At 35.8% G+C, this 24673-nt stretch overlaps 1 protein-coding gene and 2 long non-coding RNA genes across 9 annotated transcripts; 2 read left to right on the top strand and 1 right to left on the bottom strand.

Moving 5' to 3' along the window:
• Nucleotides 1-5118, top strand: LOC149041628 (uncharacterized). Of its 6 annotated transcripts, none has more exons than XM_089214778.1 (6): nt 1-120; nt 369-609; nt 1045-1288; nt 2022-2089; nt 3092-3268; nt 4590-5118. In XM_089214778.1, the coding sequence occupies exons 3-5, from the start codon at nt 1273-1275 to the stop codon at nt 3257-3259; spliced, it is 252 nt and encodes an 83-aa protein (XP_089070904.1). In that variant the 5' UTR covers nt 1-120; nt 369-609; nt 1045-1272; the 3' UTR covers nt 3260-3268; nt 4590-5118. The 6 variants fall into 6 exon arrangements, with proteins under 6 accessions (XP_089070904.1, XP_089070903.1, XP_089070905.1 ...); XM_089214779.1 differs by having other exon boundaries at nt 11-120; nt 1212-1288; XM_089214777.1 differs by having other exon boundaries at nt 1-609; nt 1212-1288.
• Nucleotides 5119-9158: 4040 nt separating this feature from the next.
• On the top strand, nt 9159-14577 carry LOC113676209 (uncharacterized). 2 transcript variants are annotated; one of them, XR_016189231.1, is made up of 5 exons: nt 9159-9327; nt 9919-10444; nt 11326-11386; nt 12466-12634; nt 13709-14577. It is a non-coding gene; the product is annotated as an uncharacterized LOC113676209 (long non-coding RNA). The 2 variants fall into 2 exon arrangements; XR_016189232.1 differs by having other exon boundaries at nt 9876-10444.
• On the bottom strand, nt 14339-19091 carry LOC149041627 (uncharacterized). The gene is made up of 4 exons (XR_016189233.1): nt 18956-19091; nt 16174-16259; nt 15638-15687; nt 14339-14984 (listed from the first exon to the last, which is right to left on the bottom strand). It is a non-coding gene; the product is annotated as an uncharacterized LOC149041627 (long non-coding RNA).
• Between the last annotated feature and the right edge of the window lie 5582 nt (nt 19092-24673).

Genomic DNA, 24673 nt, shown 5'->3' with positions numbered 1-24673 from the left:
ATCTCATGATGCTCTCTTTGGTTACCCAAAGTCCACAAAGCTGAGGTCATCATAAAGTAACATGTATTCAAAGATGGACAAATGGTTTTTTATCTGTTCGGATTTGTCGAATGTTTTCAGGTAAGTTTAGACATCAGTCGAAGCTTTACTTCCCAATAAGGACTTGGAAGGAAGTTCTTAATCCTCAATCCATTGGCACTGAGTTTTAACGGTCTTTAAAGCTCTTGCCAACCGAAGTGTTGGGAACTTGAAATTACCTTACTCAGATCACGTATGTACATCGAAAGCTGTATGCGTGTGGAAGATAGCCAAACTATATTGGAAAAACTGTCAGTGATTTCTTGCTTTTGAAATAACTCATTAAATAGCCTCAGAGAGAAGGAAAAGAGGAGCAAGGAAGAGTGGACTTTGGAATTTCAGAAGCACGTGGCCGCGGCATCTACTGTTCTAATGGGAGAGCTTTAGAGGTGTTACGTTGAAATAAACTGCGGCTTTGAAAATTTGAAAGAAATGAAGATCGATAGGCTTAACTTTTAAGACTTAGTAACCGTGAGGAAAGAAAGGACGTAACTAGCTCCAGCCTAATCCTAGTGCCATTTCATTCAGACGGTGAGTACTGTGTAATTGACTGCTTCATATCCGTTGTAACACTCTCACGTGTTAATAAAGGAGAAAAACCATCAACCGCGGATCAACTAAGAAGTACGATGCATAAGCACCTCCACTGTAGCATCAATAGAAAAATAAAACCACGTTAAAAACTAGAGGCATCGTTTGGTCGCCTTTTTTTCAGTTATAATTAATGCAGATGTATTCAGTTTATTTTCTCTTTGTTCACTTAAGCAAACTTTTTACTCATCAGCCTGTCAAGTTGTTTCGGTTCTTAAAATATGCTAATCGTGATTCGCAGTGCACTCTTGGTTGCGATCACAGTGAACCTGACTCGTTCTTCTATGTATCAAGTGATGACCTTCCACTTTCGTTTATCAAAACGGTTTGAAAGAGATACTCACTTTACTTGAGGATTATGGCCTCTGTTTTCAGTGTTAGATTGCACCGGATTGGTACCCAAGCTTAGCCGATGAATAACCGACTATTACCGCATAGTTGATCTTGACTAACGGAGATAGTTTTGTGAAGTAATAATGAAAGAAAGGATCGATCCAAAGTTACCGTCGAGAAAACCCTATGACGAAATCACTTTTCCCCAGGCTCTCCTCCAAACATCGAACGCTCACATGACATTGACCAAAGTTCACGAAAGTTTTGTTCATGTACAAGTCTTCAGGTAAGCAGACATGTTTTATGTTTTCGTCTTTTGCTTGTGAAGGTTTGGTCGGCGCTTTTCGCTTAACGTCGAAGTCCAAGTCGAAAAAGCCTCCGTGGGTGTTTGCGGCAAGAGAAATAAATTATCGAACGTAACGCTTTGACACTCTTTTTAGTCTGCACGTGCGGGATTCGAGTCTTAGGTGATTAAAACGTCAGCCTGTAAGGAATTATAATTTTTCTATCCGATGGACATTTCAGCTTCCTTAGAAGTACTTTGCCAAGTGCATACTTATCCTCGCGTGTCAAGAGAATGTATTATGATTAGGTGTTAATTGTAAAAACATCTAAGGCGGAAATGTACAAACATCCACAGCCGGAGTGGCCTTCCAAAATTGGAAAAATTCAAGTGGGCGACAGAAATAATAAAAATAGATACGGGCCAACACGATGGCTGTAGGAAGCCTGTTCAGCTTCATTTACGTTTCAGGTGTTCGAAGTGATAAAATGGGTGCCAGAGACCTGTTTAAAAACCCCAGACAGTTCAAAAGTTTAAAGACATGGTCGCGTGTAGGTCCCACTACTGAAAAACGTGGAGCACAAGCATGCAGAACGATTTGGGATGCTTCTACTAAAGAAACATAGGATATCGATTTATTGGATTCTCTTGCTCCATGTTTGTTCCAGAGTATTCAAAGAAACTTATTATGTTAAAATGCGTATTTTAAAATGCATATTTTGCTGTGAATTTTCAGCCATGGACAAACCTGACGGTCCAGACGAACTCAGCCGTGACATCTTGCAAGAACTTAGGGAAGCCGAGGTACTGTTTAGTGAACGCGTTGAAATTTGTTCTTTAAATTTAAGTTCATAGATGCTTTATAAAGTTATTTGGAAAATTTACGAGATTTACTTTACATCAGAAAGTAAAGGTACGGTAAACTACCTTAATAAAACCACTCAGTCGAACGCCTTGACGTGTGGATTTATTGCGTGTCATTTGCCTACTCTATCGATTCGCTTCGCGCTTACCATTCGGAAGATGTTTATTTTTCGAAATTCAAGCTGTTAGAATTCCACAAAATCGTATCTGAGAAATAACTACATACCTTTTTATGATGAAGCAATCTCATATCCATGCTATGATACTCTTAAGTCAAGGCAGAGGCAGGATTTTTTAGTTCTCAATTTCTTCTCAATTATTTTTCATTCAAGAAAGATTTTGTAGCTAGTTTGGCAAGACAAAGGTATCAGTAATGCGTTCCTAGACTAAGGTTAGATTGTATCACGATATAGCTTTATCATTATTGCTGTTTGATTTTAAATAGTTAAATTTTAATGTTCTAATTTTTAATCTTATTTTTATTTTTACTTTAGATTGTTTTAATCTGTAAGTTTTGTTTGATAATTTTACCTTCTCATCTATTTTTATTAACTCTTTTACTTATTTATTCCAAGTATTGGATACAGTTGTCTATTTTGAGCCTACAATTAGAAGAGTACTTCTTTTTTAATTTACAGAAGGAGTCATCTTATCTAAATGAAGAAATGAATCTATAAAGTGACCCAACAAATGCTTCAATAAAGGCTCTGATTTGACTACCTGGGGTACAGCATCTATCCAAGCCTTAGTATTAATTCTAATCTTACCAAGTTCAACAAATTTCTTGCAACACTTCTAAAATTCTGAGTAAAAAGATGCATCACAATACAAGAAAATATCTTAGTAAACTGAGCAAAGTTTGGTACCCAGACCAATCCATTTGGTTTTCATTGCATTGAAACACTGATTTCCAGTAATTTCAATTTTTTCACTTTTCAACAGGAGAGAATTGTTAGAGGAGAACTGTACCCTAACTATCAGGAAGCCTTGGCCTTTTTGGGCAAAGCGAAAGAGGCATTGAGGTTTGCCTTACACGTGCTGGATATCAAGGAAAGGAAAATTCCACCTGAACCAGATCCTCAACCTAAAAAAAGGAAAAAGACTAACTAAAAAAGCATGGTGTGTAGCTGAAATAATTAACACCTTTCTTTATTTCCCATTTGCAATAAAACAGGTTTTAGGTGACTATTCCCAACAGATGTGGCCAATTTAACACTCAGCCATTTTCAAAATCAGACCTTCCTCTCAACAAGTGCAGTAACATACACCACAGTAAGGGCATTTCCCATGGTAGATCTTCCTTTGTTGTATCTTATGCCCTCTTTGTGCATTGTGTTCACCAGCACTTACATGCAATTTGTGATTTGCAAATGTTATGCAACCTCTCTCTCATTTGTGGTGTCTGATTGTGCTCTTAGTCTGGTGATGAAATTGATTCAGAAAAGATTTTGATGGTGGCTGTTGCTTGTAACTGTATTACAAGTACTGTTTTTTCAATTGTATTATACTTGGATTCTCTCTACACCATGTCATGACTAAATAATTTGGTTAAACTCACAAAGGTATTCTTAGGCTAAGAAAAAGGCCTCAACATGTTGGATTGGGCAGTTAAATCAGAGGAACATAAGACAGAAACTGCATTTGTGACAGAATAAAATGTTGTACCAAAATCAATGTGTGAGAAGCAGTTTCATGGGTTACCAAAATATAGAAATATGCCTTTCTGAAGTGAAACAAATACTGTATTTCCTTAAATAAGTGCTAGGGTGACTTATTTAAAATTTTAGCAAAAAGGAGGGACACTTATTGCAAAGCAGGTGCTTATTAATTGAGTGAGGTTATAGGAAAAAATTAAAAGAATAAATACCACACATAAAGGAACTCTGCAAGCACATTTGGATAGAAATAACTGGCACTGAAAAGAAACTTATAGGCTGTTTTACAGTTGTGTACTTAGTTGCCAAGCTGTTGATTCAGAGTAATGCTGAAGGTGACCTTGCTGTAATAGAGACCAGTACCTAGTTAGCATAACAACAAGGCAATTTACATTTGAAAAGCAGCAAGGTTTGTATCATAACAAGGTCACCCTTAGCCTCACTCCTGTCAAAAGACTCGGCAACCAAGCACACAACTGTAAAATGGATTATTCCCCTTCATTGATTCCACTGTAGTTTAATCATAAAAGTTGTAAATAATTTGGTGATAGAAATGGGTTTTCCTTGTATCCCTACTATTTAAGAAAGTGAGAGAGGAGGGGCTTTCTCTGGAGGGGCTTTCTCTAGAGGGGTGCTTATTTAATATTATGGCCAAGGGGGAGGGCACTTATTTTGAGGATATACTCCTTTTCTTAGCAGGCTTCATTTTTGTGACACCACATTTTTAGACAAGGTTGTGGTCTATGCAAGCTCAATTAATATTCTTTCCTTTTTATTTCCTTCAGATTAATACAACGTGCATATTAGGTGGCTTCGCTGCAAGAAATATTTACTTAGTCTTATTATTTAGTTGTTTAAAATGCTTTATTTGTGTTCGAGCTGTAGACTAGTGGCAGAAGTGATTTTAGTAGTATTTGCTGCCATGATTTTAGAGAATGTACTTATGACCAGCTTTTAGCTGTGATTTCTCTGTACTGATTTTTCTATTAACCATGGCTGAGCTGAAAAGTAATGTTTTTTTCAGTCTCATAAACTGTAAGTTAGTTGCTTAAGTGCTTTTAGTAGTATTTGCTGCCATGATGTTTGAGAATGTACTTATGACCATCTTTTGGCTGTGATTTTTCTGTACTGATTTTTCTATTAACCATGGCTGAGCTGAAAAGTAGTGTTTTTTTCAGTCTCATAAACTGTAAGTTAGGTGCTTAAGTGCTTTTAGTAGTATTTGCTGCCATGATGTTTGAGAATGTACTTATGACCAGCTATGGGCTGTGATTTTTCTGTACTGACTCAATAAAATATGGCTTTGCTTTGAAATTATTTCCTCTCAGTTTCATGAACTGTAAGTTAGTTAGTGGAAGTGCATTTTGAATCTGCCATGATTGTACTCATTTCCTACTGAAGGGTTTAAGGCAACACATGCATACTTCGTACTCTGCAAAATAATCATTGAACTGGAACAAAGCAGTTGCTCATTTGGAAGACCTTATGGCACAATGTTAGTGCACTTAACTATGTTTTTTATTGCTCTGAAGAAGAGCCAATGCTTAAAATGTCACCCTTTTAACTCTTTATGGTGGCCAATTTACGTTTTCAACTCAGTTGTTAACACCAAATTACCTGTTATACTCTTCCACTGACGCAGCATCACAGTTTCTTTAGAAACTAACCTCCTTTATTCATTATGTTTTCAGAAGTTTGTGTTCAAGTCCTTGCTGGGTTGTTGTGTTGTGTTTTTTGCCCAAACACTTAACTCTCACAGTGCTTCTCTTCACCCAGGAGTACAGATGGGAACCGGTGAACTGTTAAGGTAGCCTGACGAAATGCTGGGGGGAGGGGGGAGGGAGGCACAACCTGCAATAGACTTGATTCCCATCCACAGGGGTTGTAACTTTGTGCTACAGAAACTGGGATAAACTTGCAGCCAGATGGTGTACATGGCTCAAGTGCAGACCTTTTAAAATTCTGTTAATCTGACAAATTTTACATTTTACTTTCCTTATGTTGCAATTTTTAACAATGTGATATCCCTTTATTTCCATGTATGCTGCTTTTCACAGATGTTCCATTGCCATTCCTCATCAAACAATTTCTGTCAGCAAAAGATAGCTGGTTCATTTGGTTTCATTTATAACACATTTTGGTGCCTGCAAATATATCACCTAATCTGTGGCAGAAAGCTCATAAGTTTACATATTGAAATACAGTAAGAGAGTCTTTAAGACATTTGTCAAGGGCAATTAACTTTGTTCCAAACGGAGTTCCACAAGAATGGTACTAACCTGTTGAAAAAAAATTATTGCTTTTCTGGGTTTTTCTATTATACTAAATTTGATCTTCACTCACATCAAACATGAACATGTCAGCTGAAAATGTACCATCCATCCAGCTATGCCAAAAGTACATTCTGCACTAAAAAGTAACCCTTGTTTTAACTGATGTACTGTCCCAATCACATGTCTTCAGTGCTCCATTTATATGCATATTTCTGTGCAGCAGCTTTGTTTGCTAACATGGCAAATTGTTTGTTCTCAAAGCCATTTGAGCAGTTTGCTCCTGAATAAAGAGTTGAGATTGTGATAAAAAATAACATTTGCCTGAACAAGTTTACCTTTTTTTAAGTAGAGACTGTTTTGAATTTCCAAAAAGGTCAGGGGTCAATATTTACTATGTAGGAAGTTATGAAGGTGGAGACATTTAAGCTTTTTTATGGAAATTCCATGGGATGTAGGTTACACAGAAGAACCATCTATGGAGGTAAGAACAAAATTGTGTTCCACAAAGGCATTATGGCACACCCATACCTTTGGAAAGACCACAGAGAGGTAAATTAAGACCTTTCCTTTGGAGCTCTTGAAAATGTTATGAGAATATATCTTTTAAATAAGCTTGAAATTGATTTCCATTGATAAATGACATTAAAAAAAATCATTGGCAAAAAATGGGTGGATTGAGGGACTCACATGGTTCCAAATAGAACAGAGACAAAGGGGGACCATGAAAAGAAGAAGAAAAACTTTTAAAGCGATAGGATCAACTTTTTTTAGTTTTGCTTACCCTTGGATAGCCTCCTTGTCCGATTCATCAGCAGATTTTTTGCCCGAGCTTGACTCTTGAGTTCTTTTTTCGTTAAAACTGGCTACTATTACCTGCGTGTTACCGGTAATGTTTGCATTAAAAACGACTTTTTCTTGCAGCCATAGCAGCGGGCAGAGATGAAGACGCCTGACCAATTTCCCAGTTAACTTAATATTAATGGTTGCGATGCTTGTAAAATTATTATTTTTGAATGTATCAAACGCCTCTCCAGCTACCTTTTTCGAGGGGAGGTTTTCGAGAAGCAAGTATGCCCTCTGTTGTTGTTCAGATTTATTAGGGTTGTCAGCTTATTTAAGACTTACTGAAATTCTTCTTGGAGTACAACAACTCTTTCTTGGGCTTTCTGAAAATATTTCAGCTCGTCACTTGCAAAGGGTTTTGGAGTATGGTCTTCTCTATAATGGACTTTTCACTCGCTTTTGATGAATGATAGCAAATCAGTAGCGAATTTCAAGGTGTCATATGCAGTGGCTAAGCGAGACTTACCAGGACATTTGCAGTTGTTTAGGGAGACACCGTTTGAATCCACCTTGTTTACGACAAAAAGCAGATTTATATTTCTTCCTAACAACATTGTTGTAAAATTTTAACTTATCGGTATGTGGGTTAGGAAGCAAATAAGAACACTAGCTTTTTGTGGTGGCTGAGAGAGAAGAAGTGGGGGTACCAGGAAATCTTCCACCGTTAATATAGGGGGATCAAAAAAACATTCATTACTTTAAGAGGGGATGACGTGAATGCTCCGTTATTGCAACAAAAATTATCCGCACCTCCCCCCCCCTCCCCCCTCCGGCGATAAATCATGACCGGTCTTTAACAATTGAAACGAGTTCTACATTTCAGTTAATGAGCACGTCCCACCTCTTGATATTAATACACTACCAGCTCTTCTCCTTGGGTTATTTCGACGGAAAAAGAGACGAGTTCGAGGATATGCCCGAAAGGTTTCTTCTTATTAGTTCCACGTGCTTTGTAAAGAAGGCCTTGCACTCAAAGGAGTTAAATCACAAGAGGTTTCGGAAAATGGTAGCCAGTTTCTTTTATGTTTAGCTGATTTTTTTGCCTTTATCAATTCGGTGTGGGCCTTGTAGAGACTTGATCTTTTGCCGCAATTTTATAAAAACTTACGCAATGCACCGGGCGTAAAAGTGTTGAAATATTTAAAAGTATTTCATATGTAGAAAAGCCCTTGGAAAACACTCTAAGTGCGTAATCTAGTATACCTAAATACTTTTTCAAATTATGCATTTGCAGCATCTCTCGTCCTTGAACACAATGGTGGTAATGTACCGATCCAATTTTTTGGCAAACCGTTTACCATCGTAAGCGATGAAACTCGGCATTGCCTCTACGGACCAACAAAGGTGAGACTTCCTTTTGAAAACAGAGTTTGAAATGTAATGAAAAGTACCAGTAGTTTTCGATTTTTGCATAACCCGCGAAACTGTTTTAATTTTTCTAGGTATTTTAGTGGAAAATCCATTGAGCTTTTCGCATACTGAGGAAACAAAATCGGTAAGGTCATTTACATCCATTTACTTCAGAATTCCCCATAAACGTAGGGTGTGTACAATTCCTGAAATTCCGTTCGTCATTTCACGAATTATCTGAAGTTTTAGTATTGACAAATTTTTTCGTATTACGTAAGTAAAAAACATTGAACTTCTCTCAACGGACTCAACGCCGCAAGGAGAATCTCTCTCATAATTTACTTTTTAAGAGACGAAATTACCGTCTAAAATTCAAACGTTACTGTTAGGATTATTAGCGCATTGATAACCTAGTAAATAGCTCAAACATACTGAAAACATTTTTATTAGTTTTGGATATCTTTATCTGTGAGCCACATGTGAGTAAACAAAAACAGAGAATTATAGTTTGATGGCTTGTTTTCATGAATCTAGGATTTTGGGAATAACTATAATCTACGCGATCACGCATGTAGTAATTTTTCTTCTCCTAATGATTGATACTGGAAGAAAATAGTAACGGTGTAATGCCATTTTATGTGCCTGTTATAAAAAAAAAATTTGTACTCGCATTTATCTTACGGGTAAAAATCCTATGAAAATTGTTCAAAAGAAATATATCTCAGTGGTTATTTTATGACAACCACAAAATACTCAAACAAAATCAAGAAACTGCCGCAGGACCTCAAAGCTCCTTTGTTCAGATCGATCTTGAACAATTATTTTTTTAATTTTTCGTGGGGAACAAGTGCTGAAGCTTATATGACGTATTTTAAATTTAACCGCTGTACTATAAACTTGTGTGTTCGACCCTTGACGAACGCCTTCGATAGAGCATCCTCACTTCAGAAAGAGATCCTAAGTAGTAACTCCCTCACCAGAGGGTATACATATAGCATCATCACACCCAGGATGTCTCAAGGAATGTGCTATTCATTTTATCTTTTCATCATTACAAGTAAGTATTAGTATCCTTAGAGGCTTCCCTTCCTAATAAGTACTAGAGGCTTCCCTTCCTAATGAGTAACCACAACTGAAGTAAATTGAGAAAATTAGTTGTCGCACCACGGTAAAAACACGCGGGTCACAACATGTCTAGCTTTGAGATCGAGACAACGTTTTCAAGAACGCAGCTTTGATAGTTTGAAAATAGTAAGTATCGCTGTTTTCATAGACTCAATTTTCTAGACTTGCTTATCTTGAGTAAGTATTGTTTAAAATATCTGTGTAGCATGACAGGCACTCTTACTTCTAGAGGAACAACCACGGATCTAGATTAGAATATTTTACCACTTACACTGAAACATCTCTTGAGTATAGATGATGCTGGGAACTAGAGACTTCGTTTTTCGCTATCTTTTGAGATAATCAAGGCAAATTTGTTTAGTTTCAATTTTCTCCCGAAACGTTTTGCTTACAGAGGCCTAACCTCGTGTGGGGAATGAAAATATTCTAATAATGATTCTTAGTGAAATGATTGATGCGATCAGAGTTATCTTTCTTTAGTATACTAGATGCCAATGATTCCTTCCATTTTGCTTTATCAAAGGATTTGAGAGAGATAGTCGCGCTGCTCGAGGATCATGGCTACTATATACCGCTAGCAATGTTAGATTGAACAGAATTTGAGACGAGCATTGGTCGATAAATCAGCACAATTAATGAAAAGTTAAGCATGAGGATGGCAGATATCTTCAGATTAAAAAAAAACTACAACGAAGAACTACTAAAACAAAAGAAGAACATCACAAGAACGAAGAAAATGGCCTGTGCAACGAAATGACGTCATAACTATCAGGGACTACAACGCCTACGCTTACTCCGACATCCGTCAGAAGGAGGTCATCTCGGGTAGATTTCCGATTACGAAATCCGAGCTCACCCGATGTTGTCTTCGTGATGAAGGCCCTATTTAGCATATTAGACGCTTTCTCCGGAGCTTTGTAGCCTAGCCTCATAACAAGTGACGGAGAGATACTGGAAAGAAAAATTGTGTTCTCCCCACTTTGAGAGGTTACGGCACAACTGCTTTCCTTGATTATCTGTCTACGCCGACTCTACGATCTCAAATACAGGTAAACTTAAACAATTTATTTCAAAAGTTCCTCCCTCAGTGCGTTTCACTTTGGTTTGGTTTGTGATTATTCGTTGTTGGAGTGCACGTGCAATTTTTTCATGGAGGAGGAGGTTTCACGGAGGAGGTTAAAGACGAAGGACGTAGTGTACGGTCGATTTTGAAGGACCTGGCGCAATCTTGAGGGAAAACGGAAAGTTGTCGAAAGATTTTTTTAAAATCTTTACTTGAAAGTTCTCCTTCAATCGCTGCTTAAGAACAACAATTAAAAAAATAGTTTACCCTAATCGCTAATGCTAAGAGGTAGGTTGGGTGGTGGTTTTAGTGGTGGTGGTTCAAGGTGAATTTTGTGGTCGCCGGAAGCAAGGTTTATCAAAGAAAAAGTTGGAAAAAAAAAACACCTGATAGCTATTTTTAAGTTTGTAGCAAGATGGATGTAATACACTTTTGTGTGCAAGCTTTGCGATAGTTTTTTTTCTTTTTTTTTCTCATGCAAATCTGTTTGCTTTTAGATTTTTCTCTTCACGGAGAACAATTTGTGTAATAACGTTTAAAATGAAAAGTACTGATCATTGAAAAGCCAAAGGGCATCCTACCTGTTAAGTGCGTCAATTGACTCAGACAAATAAAGGCAAAAAAACTGCATGTCCAGGAATTTGCGACTCTGGCTAATGTTGTGCGCAGTACAAGATGAGCGCTGTGCTACCAGGGTAATCACCCTGAAAGACTTAAAGCGTGTAAACGATGAGACCGAATAATGTATTTGAAACAACCATGAATTAGAACTTTAAGGTGTAGAATTTTTCATCATAAAAGGAATATAGGCTATGGAGTTTTTGGTTTTCCAAAACCATTGTATTTAATCTTTTTCTTTTGTTTTAGATTGACATAAGCTTAGATGGATCGTCCAGGGAAAACTCTGCAAGAGCATACTGATGACAAGGTACAATCTGTGAACGCGTTGATGTTGTAGAAATATGATGGATGTTAGTAGTAGAAAGTTTTTCTTTATCAGAAACCATAGTGGTTGCATTCAAATTACATTTATTATTGTGAATATTAATCTCTATTACTATGAATCTAGACATCGATAACTGAGAGGCCGGACTGGGTACAGGCAGGGTGCAAGTTAATATTTTCCCTTTTCTGTAAGATTGAGCAATTTGTTCAGCATATAAGTCATAAGACTTGGGTAGAGCCAATGGCTATTCACCACGCTAATGCGTTTTAATTGCAAAATTACTTTAGTATTACTGCTTAGGTATATGTGCACGTGTTATAAGTAATCTTTCAAGCAAGCAAGCAAGCAAGCAAGCAAGCAACACGTTTATTTCTAGCATTAAGAAAGTTTTAGTTTTGCTCCCACCTACACCATCGACAGTTTTGATTGTATCTTAATCTCATTCGTGTTTGTAATTTATTCCGAAATACAGGACTGTTGGTTTAGTGTATTTGTCCAATATCTTTGTTATGTAATAGTCTAGTGCGTTATTTACATAGGATATATACATTTAATAAACTGTCTGGTCCCAAAACAAGCCTCTCTCTGTTGTGGTGTTTAGAATGTTGTGCACTAGGGAAACGGATGTGTTGCTTAACTTGTCTGTTGCTGTTTGATTTAGAATAGTAATTTGTGACCATTCTAATTTTTAATCCTATTCTTATTTGTACTTAAGATTGATATTAACCTGCAAGTTTTCTTTGGTGATTTTACCCATCCATTAATTTTTATTGATTCTTTGTGTCATTTTGGGCCTCCAATGATAAAAGTTTTCTTTTTGATTTATGAGGAGTCATTTTCCCAAAATGAAGAAATCAATCCATCTATCTTCTTGCCTAAGTTCTACAAATTTCCAGCATTACTTATAAAATTTTGAGTGGAAAGATGCATTACAGTGCAAGAAAATAACACAAAAATTGTGCAAAGTTTAGTACCTAGAACAATCCATTTGGTTTTCATTGCACTGAGACACAATTTTCTCATAATTTTTAATTATTTTAATTTTTTTCATTTTTGAACAGCAAGCAACTGTCCGAGGGGTAATTATCCCAGACAATAATGAGGCAAGGCTTGCTCAGCTACAGCAAGCCTTAAACCTATGTAGGAGTGGATTGCAGCTAATTTCTGAAGCCCTCAATATCATGGGACAGATAATTCCACCTGAACCAGATCCTTAATCCTAAGAACAAGGTGAGAAACTGACCTAATCAACACCTTACTTTATTCACTATTTGCAATAAGACAGGTTCTAGGTTACCATTGTCAATAGATGTGGTTCACTTAAGACCCAGCCATTTTCAAAAGCACATCTTCCTCTCAACAAGTGCAGTAACATACACCACAGTAAGGGCATTTCCCATGGTAGATTGCCCTTTGTCATATCTCTTGCCCACTTTGTGCATTGTATTCACCAGCACTTGCATACAATTTGTGATTTCAAAATGTCACACAACCTCTCTTAGTTGTGGTGTCTGATTTAGCTCCAAGTCTCATTGGAAAATTGATTCAGAGAAGATTTTGTTTATGGTTGTTGCTTGTAACTGTATTACAAGTACTGCATTCTTAACTAGAGATATTTGAAAGTGTGTGCATGTTTTTAATTACACATGGATCCTCCAGAAATAATGGCTTTGAGTAAATAATTTGTTTAAACTCATGAAGGTATTCCTACAGTAAGAACGAAGCCCAAACATGTTAGATTGGGGAGTTAAACCACAAGAACACAGAGAAAAACTGCATTTGTGACAATAAAATTTTGAATATGAAAGCAATCTTAATACCCAAATAAATGTGTGAGAAGCAGGTCCATGGGTTTTCAAAATAATAGAAATATGTCTTTCTGAAATAAAATACAAATTCCTTGATTAAGCACCCAGGTGCTTGTTTAAAATTTCAGCTAAAAAGAGGGACACTTATTGGAAAGTGGGCGCTTAATTGAGGAGGGTGCCTATTAATTTAGCACAGTAATAGAAAAAACATTAAAAGAATAGTTAATGCGCATAAAGGAACTCTGCAAGCACATAGAGATAGAAATAAGTGGTCTAGTAAAAAAACTACCCTCCAGTACTGATTCCATTGTAGATAATTTGGTGATAGAAACAGGTTTTCTTGTATCCCTACTATTTAAGAAAGTGAGGAAGTAGTGGGGAGAGTTGCTTGTTCTAGAGGGGTGCTTGCCTAGTGGGTGGGCACTCAAGGAGGTAATCCTGTTCATTGGGTTTTATCCAAGCTCAACTGATATTGTTTCCTTTTTATTTTCTTCAGGTCTATACGAAGAGCATCATAGATAGCTTCATTGCAAGAAATATTTACTAAGTGTTATTAGTTAGTTGTTCAAAATGCTTTATTAGAATTTGAATTGCAAGTTATAGTGCCAAAGTGCCTTGATTAGTATTTGCCTCCATAATTTTACAGAAAGCACTTGTGACCAGCTATAGGCAGTGACATTTCTGTACTAAGTTTTCTATTTATATTATGGCTTGGCTAAAATTTTTTTTCAGTCTTACTAACTGTAACTTAAAAGCCAAAGTGCTTTTTAGTTTTATTTTCTGCCTTGACTTGATAGAAGAATGTGCTTATGACGAGCTAGAGGCTGTGAGTTTTCTGCACTGATTTTTCTATCAATCATGGCTTAGCTAAAAAGTAATGTTTTTTCAGTATCATTTACTGTGAGTTAGATGCAAAAGTGCTTTTTAGTAGTATTTGCTGCTAAAGGCTATGATTTTTCTGTACTGTTTTTCTATAACTTTGGCTGAGCTAAAAAGTAATTTTTTTTCAGTCTCGTGAACTGTAAGTTAAATGTCAGAGTGCTTTTTAGTAGTATTTGCTGGCTCAAGTGTAGACATTTTAAAATTTTGTTAATCTGGCAAATTTTACATTTTACTTTCCTGGTGTTGCAATTTTTAACAATCTGATATTTTTTAATTTCCACATATGTTACTTTATGTTACAAATTTTACAGAGTTACAAAAAATGTTTCCTGCCATTCCTCACCAAACAATTTCAGTGGAAGACAGTTTGGTTGGTTTGGTTTCATTTGTAACACATTTTGTTGCCTGGTGAATTGAATAATCTGTCTTGTGGCAGAAAGCTCATATCTTTACATAGTGAAGTAAAGTAGGATTGCTCTTCAAGGTGTCTGTGCATTAATGAACTTTGTTCTTATAGGAGTTTCACAAGAATGGTATAGGAGAGGTTAAAATATGAATTAATCCTTTCCTGGGTTTGTGTTACACTAAGATTTTATCTTCATTTACATCAAACATGTACATGACAGCTGAACATTTGACATCCACTCAACCATCTTGAAAGTACATTCTGCACCCAAAAAATAGTCCCTTGTTTCAACTGATATCCTGTCCTAATCATATGCCTTCATTGCTCCATTTGTATGCATTTGTCTACACAACAGCTTTGTTTGCTAACATGGCAAATCATTTGTTCTCAAAGCCATTGGAGCAGTTCATGCCATCCTAGCAGTATCCTGGTCTGATGTTAAATCTGTTTGAAGGAGGGTCTGGGCCCTTGTACACAGGTTTCTCTGTCAAAAGATATGCAAAAGCATGGCAGACTATTGATCACACAATTTATTTTTCCAAGAGTGCAAAAAAAAAATATCCTTGATGCTACTTGACTTAGGCCAGGTGAGCTTCAAATTAAAGGGACAAAAGTATCTGACAGTTATCAGGTGCTTTTTTTCTTCACAGCATAGCTGGCTTTACTTGTTATTGTTGAAACAGTCAGTTATGCAATAGAAACAAGTGATACAAGACTCTTATGTCACTGGAAAGAGGTACCTACATGAACAAGATTCAAAATGACTGCATGGTAGGTGAATTTTTGCCACTCTATGAAGTTCTTTCAAAGGTGAAAATTCACTATGTCCCATTTAAATATTAAATACTTTTTGATGGGAGAAATAAAATTAAATGATCTCTTGAGTAAACGTCTCCTTTAAGGACTGCATGATGTTGGAAGGGTCAGGAGTGGGAATGATTCTCCTTAAATATCCTTACATTATCCAGTAGAAACAGGTAACAAGAGTATCTTGATCTCTCACCAAATTCTCTAATTTAAGTTTCAATGGAATGTGTGACAGCTAGAGGGGAGAGTTAACAACCAGATCTTGGGAGTTTAAGGGTTAAGAGGTTGTTACACAAGTTTTCATTTGACTTTACATGTAACTACACTTACCAGACTTTTCTTCTGTAACATTCTTTCTCAACTTACAACCTTCTTGTTACCTGAAAGAGGAATAATACCAGTATGTCCAACTTTTATAACAAGACTTACATGGCACTGAACATTTATGTAGATGCACACAACGGTGCAACATATTTGAAGTTTTACATTTAATAGATCTCTTTGAAAAGGACACAAAATTGAGAAAATAGACTGAACTACATTCCATGTGGCCTTATACACACAAAAACCAAATGATCCATGAGTAATTTTTCCATGTATTTACTTAAAATATTTGGAAAATTCTGAACAGGATAAAAAAGCTCCATGAAAATTAAAAGCTAGCTCTCACATTTTGTTTGTTTTCTTCACATTAAAAAAAAACCCAAACTAGAAAATTTTCCCAAAAAATAATTCTGATGTATAGTGTCCTTAATTCGTTTTGAAGCTATATTCTTGTTTTGTTGCTCTGGTTCCATGAATTCTAAGTTCCCTGATATTTGAGAAACTCAGGAAATCTTGTGGCTCAATTTAACTATCAAACTTACCAAGTTTGTTTTGGATGTTGAAAGTTAACACCACTGTAACTTGTAAGTCAGCAATACCATTCTTTCTGATCAGCATTCTGGTGAACCTGGATAACAAAAAATGATTGTGTAAACAAAAAGTAAATTTGTGAATGCGAATGAAAGTGATCCACGCAGTAATGTGCACTACTTAGGCAGTAGTGAAAATAAGGCCTGAAAAAAATTCAGGCCTGTACGGGGTTTGAACCCATGACCTCTGCGATACTGGTGCAGCACTCTACCAACTGAGCTAACAAGCCAACTGGGAGCTGGTCATGAAGTTGGTTCTAAATAAACCAGTGAAGTGATGAATAAATGGTTAAGAATATAGAAAGTCATATATTTGAACTGCGGATTAAGACATGAATGAAAGTGATCCTCGCAGTAATGTGCACTACTTAGGCAGTAGTGACTTTCATATATTCTTAACCAAAAAGTAAATTACAAAATACTCAATATTGAAAGGATAATGCTTCCCTGTACTGTGGTAACTATCTGCTGTGTTCAATAAATTTTTCTTTATCTTCATAACGGAGCATACAAGTGTATCTTGGTTGGACTGATTGTCTCTTAACCACATTAAAGGAGATGAAAAGTCAGATCCTCCCAAAAGTAGCTTATTCATCAAAAGCAAATGTTTGGTGGCAACAGATCGCTGCTATCTCAAATAAAATCATAAACCCCATCAATCTCTTTTCCAAAAACATTAAAAACCACAACATTGGTGGCAATGAAATATTTTAGTAATGTTGTGTGCAGTATTCTTAAAATTAATGGGAAAAAACACTATATTTCCCAAGATATCCACACTATCTTTTAAAAGGGGTGCTAATTAAGTCACAGTTACCATTTCTTGAAAAATTTATCCCACCATTGGAAACCTTTTCTTGGTTTCTCCATCCTTTGTGATTTTTGTCCCTATTAAGCTTATATTCATTTGTAAAATTTTTTTTAATATGTTTGGTGTCTATCTAAATTTACTCAAGGGAAATTCTGTAGTTTGATACAAATTGAAGACACTTTGAGCCCAGAAAAAACACGATTCGAAATACCTTGACAATGCACCTTGATTTAAATCCATTATAATAGAGCTAGTTGAAAAAATGAACCCAAGGTGAGGTCCCTCCTTGTACTTTGTTAGTGAAAGTGAATTAAAGTTGAAAGTCCTAAGACTGAGGTCCTTTATTATTCTAACACCAATGACAAGGTTGAAAGGAATGTGAAGACATATGATCTTAGAGATTTACCAATCCTTCAAATCACCCAAGCTCTATGGATTACTCTTTATCTCCTCCAACAGTGCCACACTGGGCAACTTGATGTGTCAATCTCAGAACAAAATTAACGCAAATGTTCTAAAAGGTAGGTTTACAGACATGAAATTAATGCAAATTTGGTGCAATACAAACATCTCAATATACATACTTATAGGAAAAAAACAGCAGCATTTCCAGTGATTGTAAGCTCATTGTTATCATGTTATTACTCAGTAAATAGATCAAGAGAAGGAACACTCCCTTGGATGAATGGTACATCTAAACTTTAATAAGAAAGACTGAAGAAGTTAGCTATTCCTTCAGAGAAACAGATCAATACAAAGATTGACACCAAGTTAAAGATATTTTCAAAATTTCAGAATATATTGTGTGGCTAGATTCCAAAAATTTATCCTTGCAAAAGTTTTTTTGCAACAGCATTATATTACATGCTAAAACAGCTTACCCATGTGGCACAAAATTTTTGTGGGTTCTTAATTTTGCAGTTTCTTCCATGATACACAAAAAAAGTTCTTAAAAAAAACAAAACAAAACCCCCCGCAAAAATTTTTCCTGAAAAAAATTTACTTCACTGTAGATGAACCCTAACACTAACTGCATGTGACTTCTTGAAAATTTCAAAAATTAATTCCCAGCAAGAAAAACCTCTCTGTCCAATTACAAAAACACTGTTAAGTTTTATTAACACTATAATCATCTGAGATCACATCCAAATGATCAATGTATTCTATAATAAGACTGTCTGTGATAAATAAAAAAACTGGAACAAACTTCAAAGGAACAAGAATATTTAGAAATTCTAGATAATTTCACAAAAATACATTAATTTTAAGTCTTCTTCTACCTAAAAATCGAACTATTTAATCTTATTATTTCCATAAGTTCATGTTAGACAAGATATTTTTGTATAGACCTCAAATTTTTTAAGTAAAAAAAAATATAGCTTCAAACCTCTACAATGCACTTGGAACAATCTATAATCTACCAATTATAATCATGCATTAACCCTTTACACCCTAACATCAGCATCCATATTCTCTATACTCTTCTCTGTATGTTTCCTTTGGTACTGACGTGGAGAATTTGTTTAATCAAAGTTTCTTTGGGTGGCGATCATTTCTTTAATTCTCATGATCTTAACGAATGACTTGGCCATATTACTGAAGAAAGAAATTTTGATGCTGGTCACTCTCAGGGTTTGAAGGGTTAAACAACCATTGCTGCCATTTGCAATAATTTAAATACAATCTATAATCACCAACCCAGTCCACTAAATTACAAAAAGGGAAAAAACTAAACCTTTGGCCTAGCTTTGAAGCATAATTGGTAGCATTTTTTAAAATTATTGAGTGTAATTTGAATATAAAATAGAAATGTCTACAAATTTGTACATCTCTAAGCAAAATCTTACATGTAATCTGCCAGCTCATTCGCATTTTCTTGATATATTACATAAACAAGCCCTTGAAATAATTTTGCTTACATACCTTTATAAAGATCTTTAAAGCGCCAGAAATATAGAGCATGCCCTGGAAAAACGAGGAATAACTTTAAAAGTTTTCCGACAACTTATCCCTCACGTGCAACAACATCTTGATCCCAGGTGCTTCTTGGCTTTCAAAAATACAGCCATTTTTAAAACCGAGAGGCCCCTGGGAACGAAACTGTGTTCAACGGCGGTTCTCGACCGAGTCGCTCTAATGCATACCGTTGGAAAGACTGCAGGGACGTGGAAAGGCATTTCCTTTTGAGTTCTTAAACATGTAATGATAATATTTTGAATAAAAATTCAACTTGATTTTTATCGATAAATGACATCCGAGGAAAAAAATATCTGCGAAAACGAGAAATTGACAGATAAATTGATACTCTTGCAACAACTTTGAAACACTTATAATTAATGTTTGAAAGATTCTTCATGTAAGCAACTGTCAGGTCACTATCTCTTACATTCTCAATTTATTTTTGTATTAAATCATTTCGTTAGTGTCTCGCACACATTATCAGTTTTCTTTTGTATTCTCATTGCTACGTCAGTATCGCGCACATTCTCAGTTTTTTTTTTCTGTGTTAAATTGTCACGTCATTATCGCGCACATTCACAGTTTTCTTTTTTATTAAATTGTTAGGTCAGTATCGCGCACATTCTCAGTTTTTTCTGTAGTAAATTGTTACCTTATCTCGTGCGTTCTCATTTTTCTCCTGCTTTCTGTTGTTAAGTTAGCATCTCGCGTATTCTCGTTATTCCCTTCTAATCAATTGTTACCTTTGTATCTCACACATATAACAACAATCAACAATACAATAAAAACAGTACTTTATTTAGGCACGTAACTTCTTCGTTTTTTTTCCTGTCATCGATTGTTACGTTAGTATCTCGCACATTCTTTGTTTTTTTCCTGTAATCGATTGTTACTTTAGTATCTAGTGCATTCGTTGTTTTTTTCCTGTAATCGATTGTTACGTTAGCATCTTGCGTACTCTCTGTTTTCTCCTGTAATGGATTATTAAGTTAGTATCTCGCACATTCTCTGTTTTCTCCTGTAATGGATTATTACGTTAGTATCTCGCGTATTCTCTGCTTTCTCCTGTGATGGATTGTTACGTTAGCATCTCGCACATCTGTTTTCTAACATAATCTATTATTACGTCAGTTTCTCGCACATTCTCCTGTTTTCTCCTGTAATCGATTGTTACGTTTGTATCTCGCACATTCTCTGTTTTCTCCTGCAATCGATTTTTACGTTAAAATCTCGCGCATTCTCTGTATTCTCCTTTAATGGATTGTCACGTTAGTATCTCGCACATGCACTGTTTTCTCCTGTAATCGATTGTGACGTTAGTATCACGCGCAATCCAAGCTTTCTCCTGTAATGGATTATCCCGTTCGTGTCTTGTGCGTTCTCTCTTTTCTCCTGTAGTGGATTGTTACGTTGGTATCTCGCGCATTCTCTGTTTTTTTCCCGTAATTGATTGTTACGTTAGTATCTCGCGTATTCTCTTTTTTCTCCTGTAATGGACTATTACGTTAGTATCTCACGCATTCTCTGTTTTCTCCTGTAATCGATTGTTACGTTTGTATCTCGCGCATTCTCTGTTTTCTCCTGCAATTGATTGTTACGTCAGAATCGCGCGAATTCTCTGTATTCTCCTTTAATGGGTTGTCACGTTAGTATCTCGCACATGCACTGTTTTCTCCTGTAATCGAATGTGACGTTTGTATCACGCGCACTCTAAGCTTTCTCCTGTAATGGATTATTACGTTCGTGTCTTATGCACTCTCTGTTTTCTCCCGTAGTGGATAGTTACGTTGGTATCTCGTGCATTCTCTGTTTTCTTCTGTAATCGATTTTTACGTTAGTATCTCCGAGATTCTTAGTTTTCTCCTGTAATTGATTGCAACGTTGGTATCTCGCGCATTATCTATTTTCTTTTGTAATGAATTGTTGCGTAAGTATCTCGCGCATTCTCTGTTTTCTCCTGTGATCGATTGTTACGTTAGTGTCTCGCACATTCTCTGTTTTCTCCTATAATCGATTGTTACGTTAGTGTCTCGCGCATTATCTGTTTTCTTCTGTTATGAATAGTTGCGTAAGTATCTCGCGCATTCTCTGTTTTCTACTGTAACTGATTGTTACGTTTAACTTAGTATCTCGCGTATTCTCTGTATTCTATTGTAATGAATTGTTATGTTAGTATCCTGCGCATTCTCTGTTTTCTCCTGTAATGGATTGTTAGGTTAGTGTCTCGCGTATTTTCTGTATTCTATTGTAATGGATTGTTACGTTACTATCTTGCGCATTCTCTGTTTTCTGTTGTAATGGATTGTTACGTTAGTATCTTGCACATTCTCTGTTTTCTATTGTAATGGATTGTTACGTCAGTATCTTGCACATTCTTTGTTTTCTATTGTAATGGATTGTTAGGTTAGTGTCTCGCGTATTTTCTGTATTCTATTGTAATGGATTGTTACGTTAGTATCTTGCACATTCTCTGTTTTCTATTGTAATGGATTGTTACGTTAGTTTCTTGCGCATTCTCTGTTTTCTGTTGTAATGGATTGTTACGTAAGTATCTTGCACATTCTCTGTTTTCTATTGTTACGTTAGCATCTTGCGCATTCACTGTTGTCTCCTGTTATGAATTGTTACGTTAGTATCTCGCGCATTCTCTGTTGTCTCCTGTAATGGATTGTTACGTTAGTATCTCGCGCATTCTCTGTTTCCTCCAGTAATGGATTGTTACGTTAGTATCCCGCGCATTCTCTGTGTAATGGATTGTTACGTTGGTATCTTGCACATTCTCTGTTTTCTATTGTAATGGGTTGTTACGTTAGTATCTTGTGCATTCTCTGCTTTCTCCTGTTATGGATTGTTACGTTCGTATCTCGCACATTCTCTGTTTTCTATTGTAATAGATTGTTACGTCAGTATCTCGCGCATTCTCTGTTCTCTCCTGTAATTGATTGTTACGTTAATATCTTGCGCATTTACTGTTTTCTCCTGTAATGGATTGATACGTTAGTATTTCGCGCATCCTCTGTTTTTTTACCACCATTCCTTGCGCTCCTTCTTTGCGCCAGTATATAACTCAAAGTTCCCCGGTGCTCTTCCCTTCTTCCTCGTGACTCTAACCACGTTGAAAAGGAAGATAACCTAAAGAGTTCTGAATACTGAAAATAGTTTTCCCTATGATTTTCAGCAAAAACACTTTTGATAAAAGACTTTTTTGTGTGCCTTTGTTGTTGCTATGGTTCCTATACTTGAAGAAACAATATATTCTGTTTATATTTTTCCACATTTGCAACACTGAGAATTTTCGTATTTATTCTCTTCAAAGAGTTGTGGGGTACCGATGCTTGTTCAAGCGAAACTCTAGGAAAACTGGAAAAACATATGCTGTTTTTTCCCATTTCCAAGGGGAGACTGGAACGAGTTAAAAGCCCCATAAATCATAAAGAAAACCATATTCTTGAGTGATCTACGTGCAACCCTGCAAGTTTGCATTATATTTTCAGTTATGTCTGTAATTGGATTGCTACGTTAGTATCTTGCGTATTCTCTCTGTATTCTATTGTAATGGATTGTTACGTTAGTATCTTGCGTATTCTCTCTGTATTCTGTTGTAATGGATTGTTACGTAACTATCTCGCGTATTCTCTCTGTATTCTGTTGTAATGGATTGTTACGTTAGTATCTTGCGTATTCTTTCTGTATTCTGTTGTAATGGATTGTTACGTCAGTATTTCGCGCATTCACTGTTTTCTCCTGTAACGGACTGTTACGTTAATATCTCGCGCATTCCCTGTTTTCTCCTGTAATGGATTGTTACGTTATTATCTTGCGCATTCCCTGTTTTCTGCTGTAACGGATTGTTACGTTAGTATCTTGCGCATTCTCTGTTGTCTCCTATAATGGATTGTTACGTCAGTATCTTGCGCATTCTCTGTTTTCTATTGTAATGGATTGTTACGTTAGTATCTTGCGCATTCTCTGTTTCCTTTTATGACGGATTGTTACGTTAGTATCTTGCGCATTCTCTGTTTTCTCCTGTAATGGAATGTTACGTTAGTATCTTGCACATTCTTTGTTTTCTATTGTAATGGATTGTTACGTTAGTATCTTGCGCATTCTCTGTTTTCTTTTATAACGGATTGTTACGTTAGCATCTCGCGCATTCACTGTTGTCTCCTATAATGGATTGTTACCCCACTTCATGTATTTATTTAAAGAAATATAAGGTTTACAAAACTTCATGTCCTGCAAATAGCTACAATGCTAATCTAGGCAGAACAAGACTTTAACTAAAGGCGTTATTAAATTACATAAGAAAAAAGAAAAGAAGAAATACAAAAACATACAGAAAGAAACACCTTACATATAAATTCAAGTACAAGGGATTTTGTTATTTGAAAAAGACTAAAATTACAACTAGAGGTATATACAATATATCAGGTTAACTTCACAAAATATTCTATAAAAAACTTAACATTCAAATAATTATCTTCATTACCTAGAACATTAAGGAGTAGTAATTTAATTTTTTTACGAAAATTAGAAACGTTGAGAGTCTTAACAGAAAGCGGAATAGAATTCCAAATAGACACACCGATTCTAGTAAAAGATTTTTTTATTTTTTCAGTTCCAGAGAATTTGACAGAGAAGCATTCTTTTGCATATAATCGCGTATTATAATGATGTTCTGTATTGATTTTCGCAAACTTATCGAGAAGACTTTTAGGAGCTGTCTTAGCATGAACGTCATACATTAAATAGCTTAACTTTTGAAAGAACAAAGACTGCAAAGGAAGGCAGTTTGATTCAATAAAAAAAGGGATTGCATGGTCTCTGGGTTTAGAAAAATAAATCAAACGCAGAGCACGTTTTTGCAGAACAAGTATCTTATTGAGGTAGGTCTGTGGACAGTTGCCCCATGCACAGATACCATAATTTAAATAAGGAGAAATAAGTGCATGATATAAATTCAAAAGAAGACGCCGTGGATTGTAATGCCTCATTTTAGCAATTATTCCAACCGATCTACTAATTTTGTGACAGATAAAGTCAATATGATGCTTCCATGATAGTTCAGAATCAATCATTATACCCAAATATTTAACAAAGTCCTTCATCTCTAGAGTTACTCTAGTATTTAAAGTTGGATTAAAAATCTTAATTTGAGGAATGAAAGGCATTCTTTTTTGGTGGGGACGAAAAATGACATAATTAGACTTTTTGACGTTGAGCGTTAGTTTGTTAGCATTAAGCCATTCGCTTACTTTCTCAAGTTCATTATTGACAGTTAGTTCAAGAGTACGTAAGTTGTCATTTGCATAAGTTAGACTTGTATCGTCTGCGAAAAGATAAAAAGTAAATTCCTTGGAAGATTTATGGATGTCATTAATATATAACAAAAATAACAAGGGTCCAAGTACAGAGCCTTGAGGTACTCCACATACGATCGTTTCAGTTTCAGATATGCATTTGTCTATTTCAATAGACTGTCGGCGATCTGAAAGATATGATCTAAACCAAGAATTTATAACTCCTCTTATTCCATAGTGTTCAAGTTTTGTCAAAAGAATCTCATGGTTAACAGTATCAAATGCTTTCTTAAGATCTATAAAAATTCCACATGAGCACTTTCTATTGTCCATATTAGAATGTATGGTGTTCACAATATCAAGAATCGCGTGCTGGGTACTA

Source organism: Pocillopora damicornis, chromosome 8 (assembly GCF_964200805.1).
Source record: "Pocillopora damicornis chromosome 8, jaPocDami1.2, whole genome shotgun sequence".
Classification (NCBI taxonomy): domain Eukaryota; kingdom Metazoa; phylum Cnidaria; class Anthozoa; order Scleractinia; family Pocilloporidae; genus Pocillopora; species Pocillopora damicornis.
The sequence above is the reverse complement of the archived record's forward strand: the minus strand, read 5'-3'. Positions and strand labels throughout refer to the sequence as shown.

Bases quoted from the DNA above. Each gene is read 5' to 3' on its own strand.
- LOC149041628 (XM_089214774.1), top strand. From the start codon at position 1,889: ATGCTTCTACTAAAGAAACATAGGATATCGATTTATTGGATTCTCTTG. The intron at 2,090-3,091 runs GTACTGTTTAGT...ACTTTTCAACAG, and splicing joins AAGAACTTAGGGAAGCCGAG to GAGAGAATTGTTAGAGGAGA.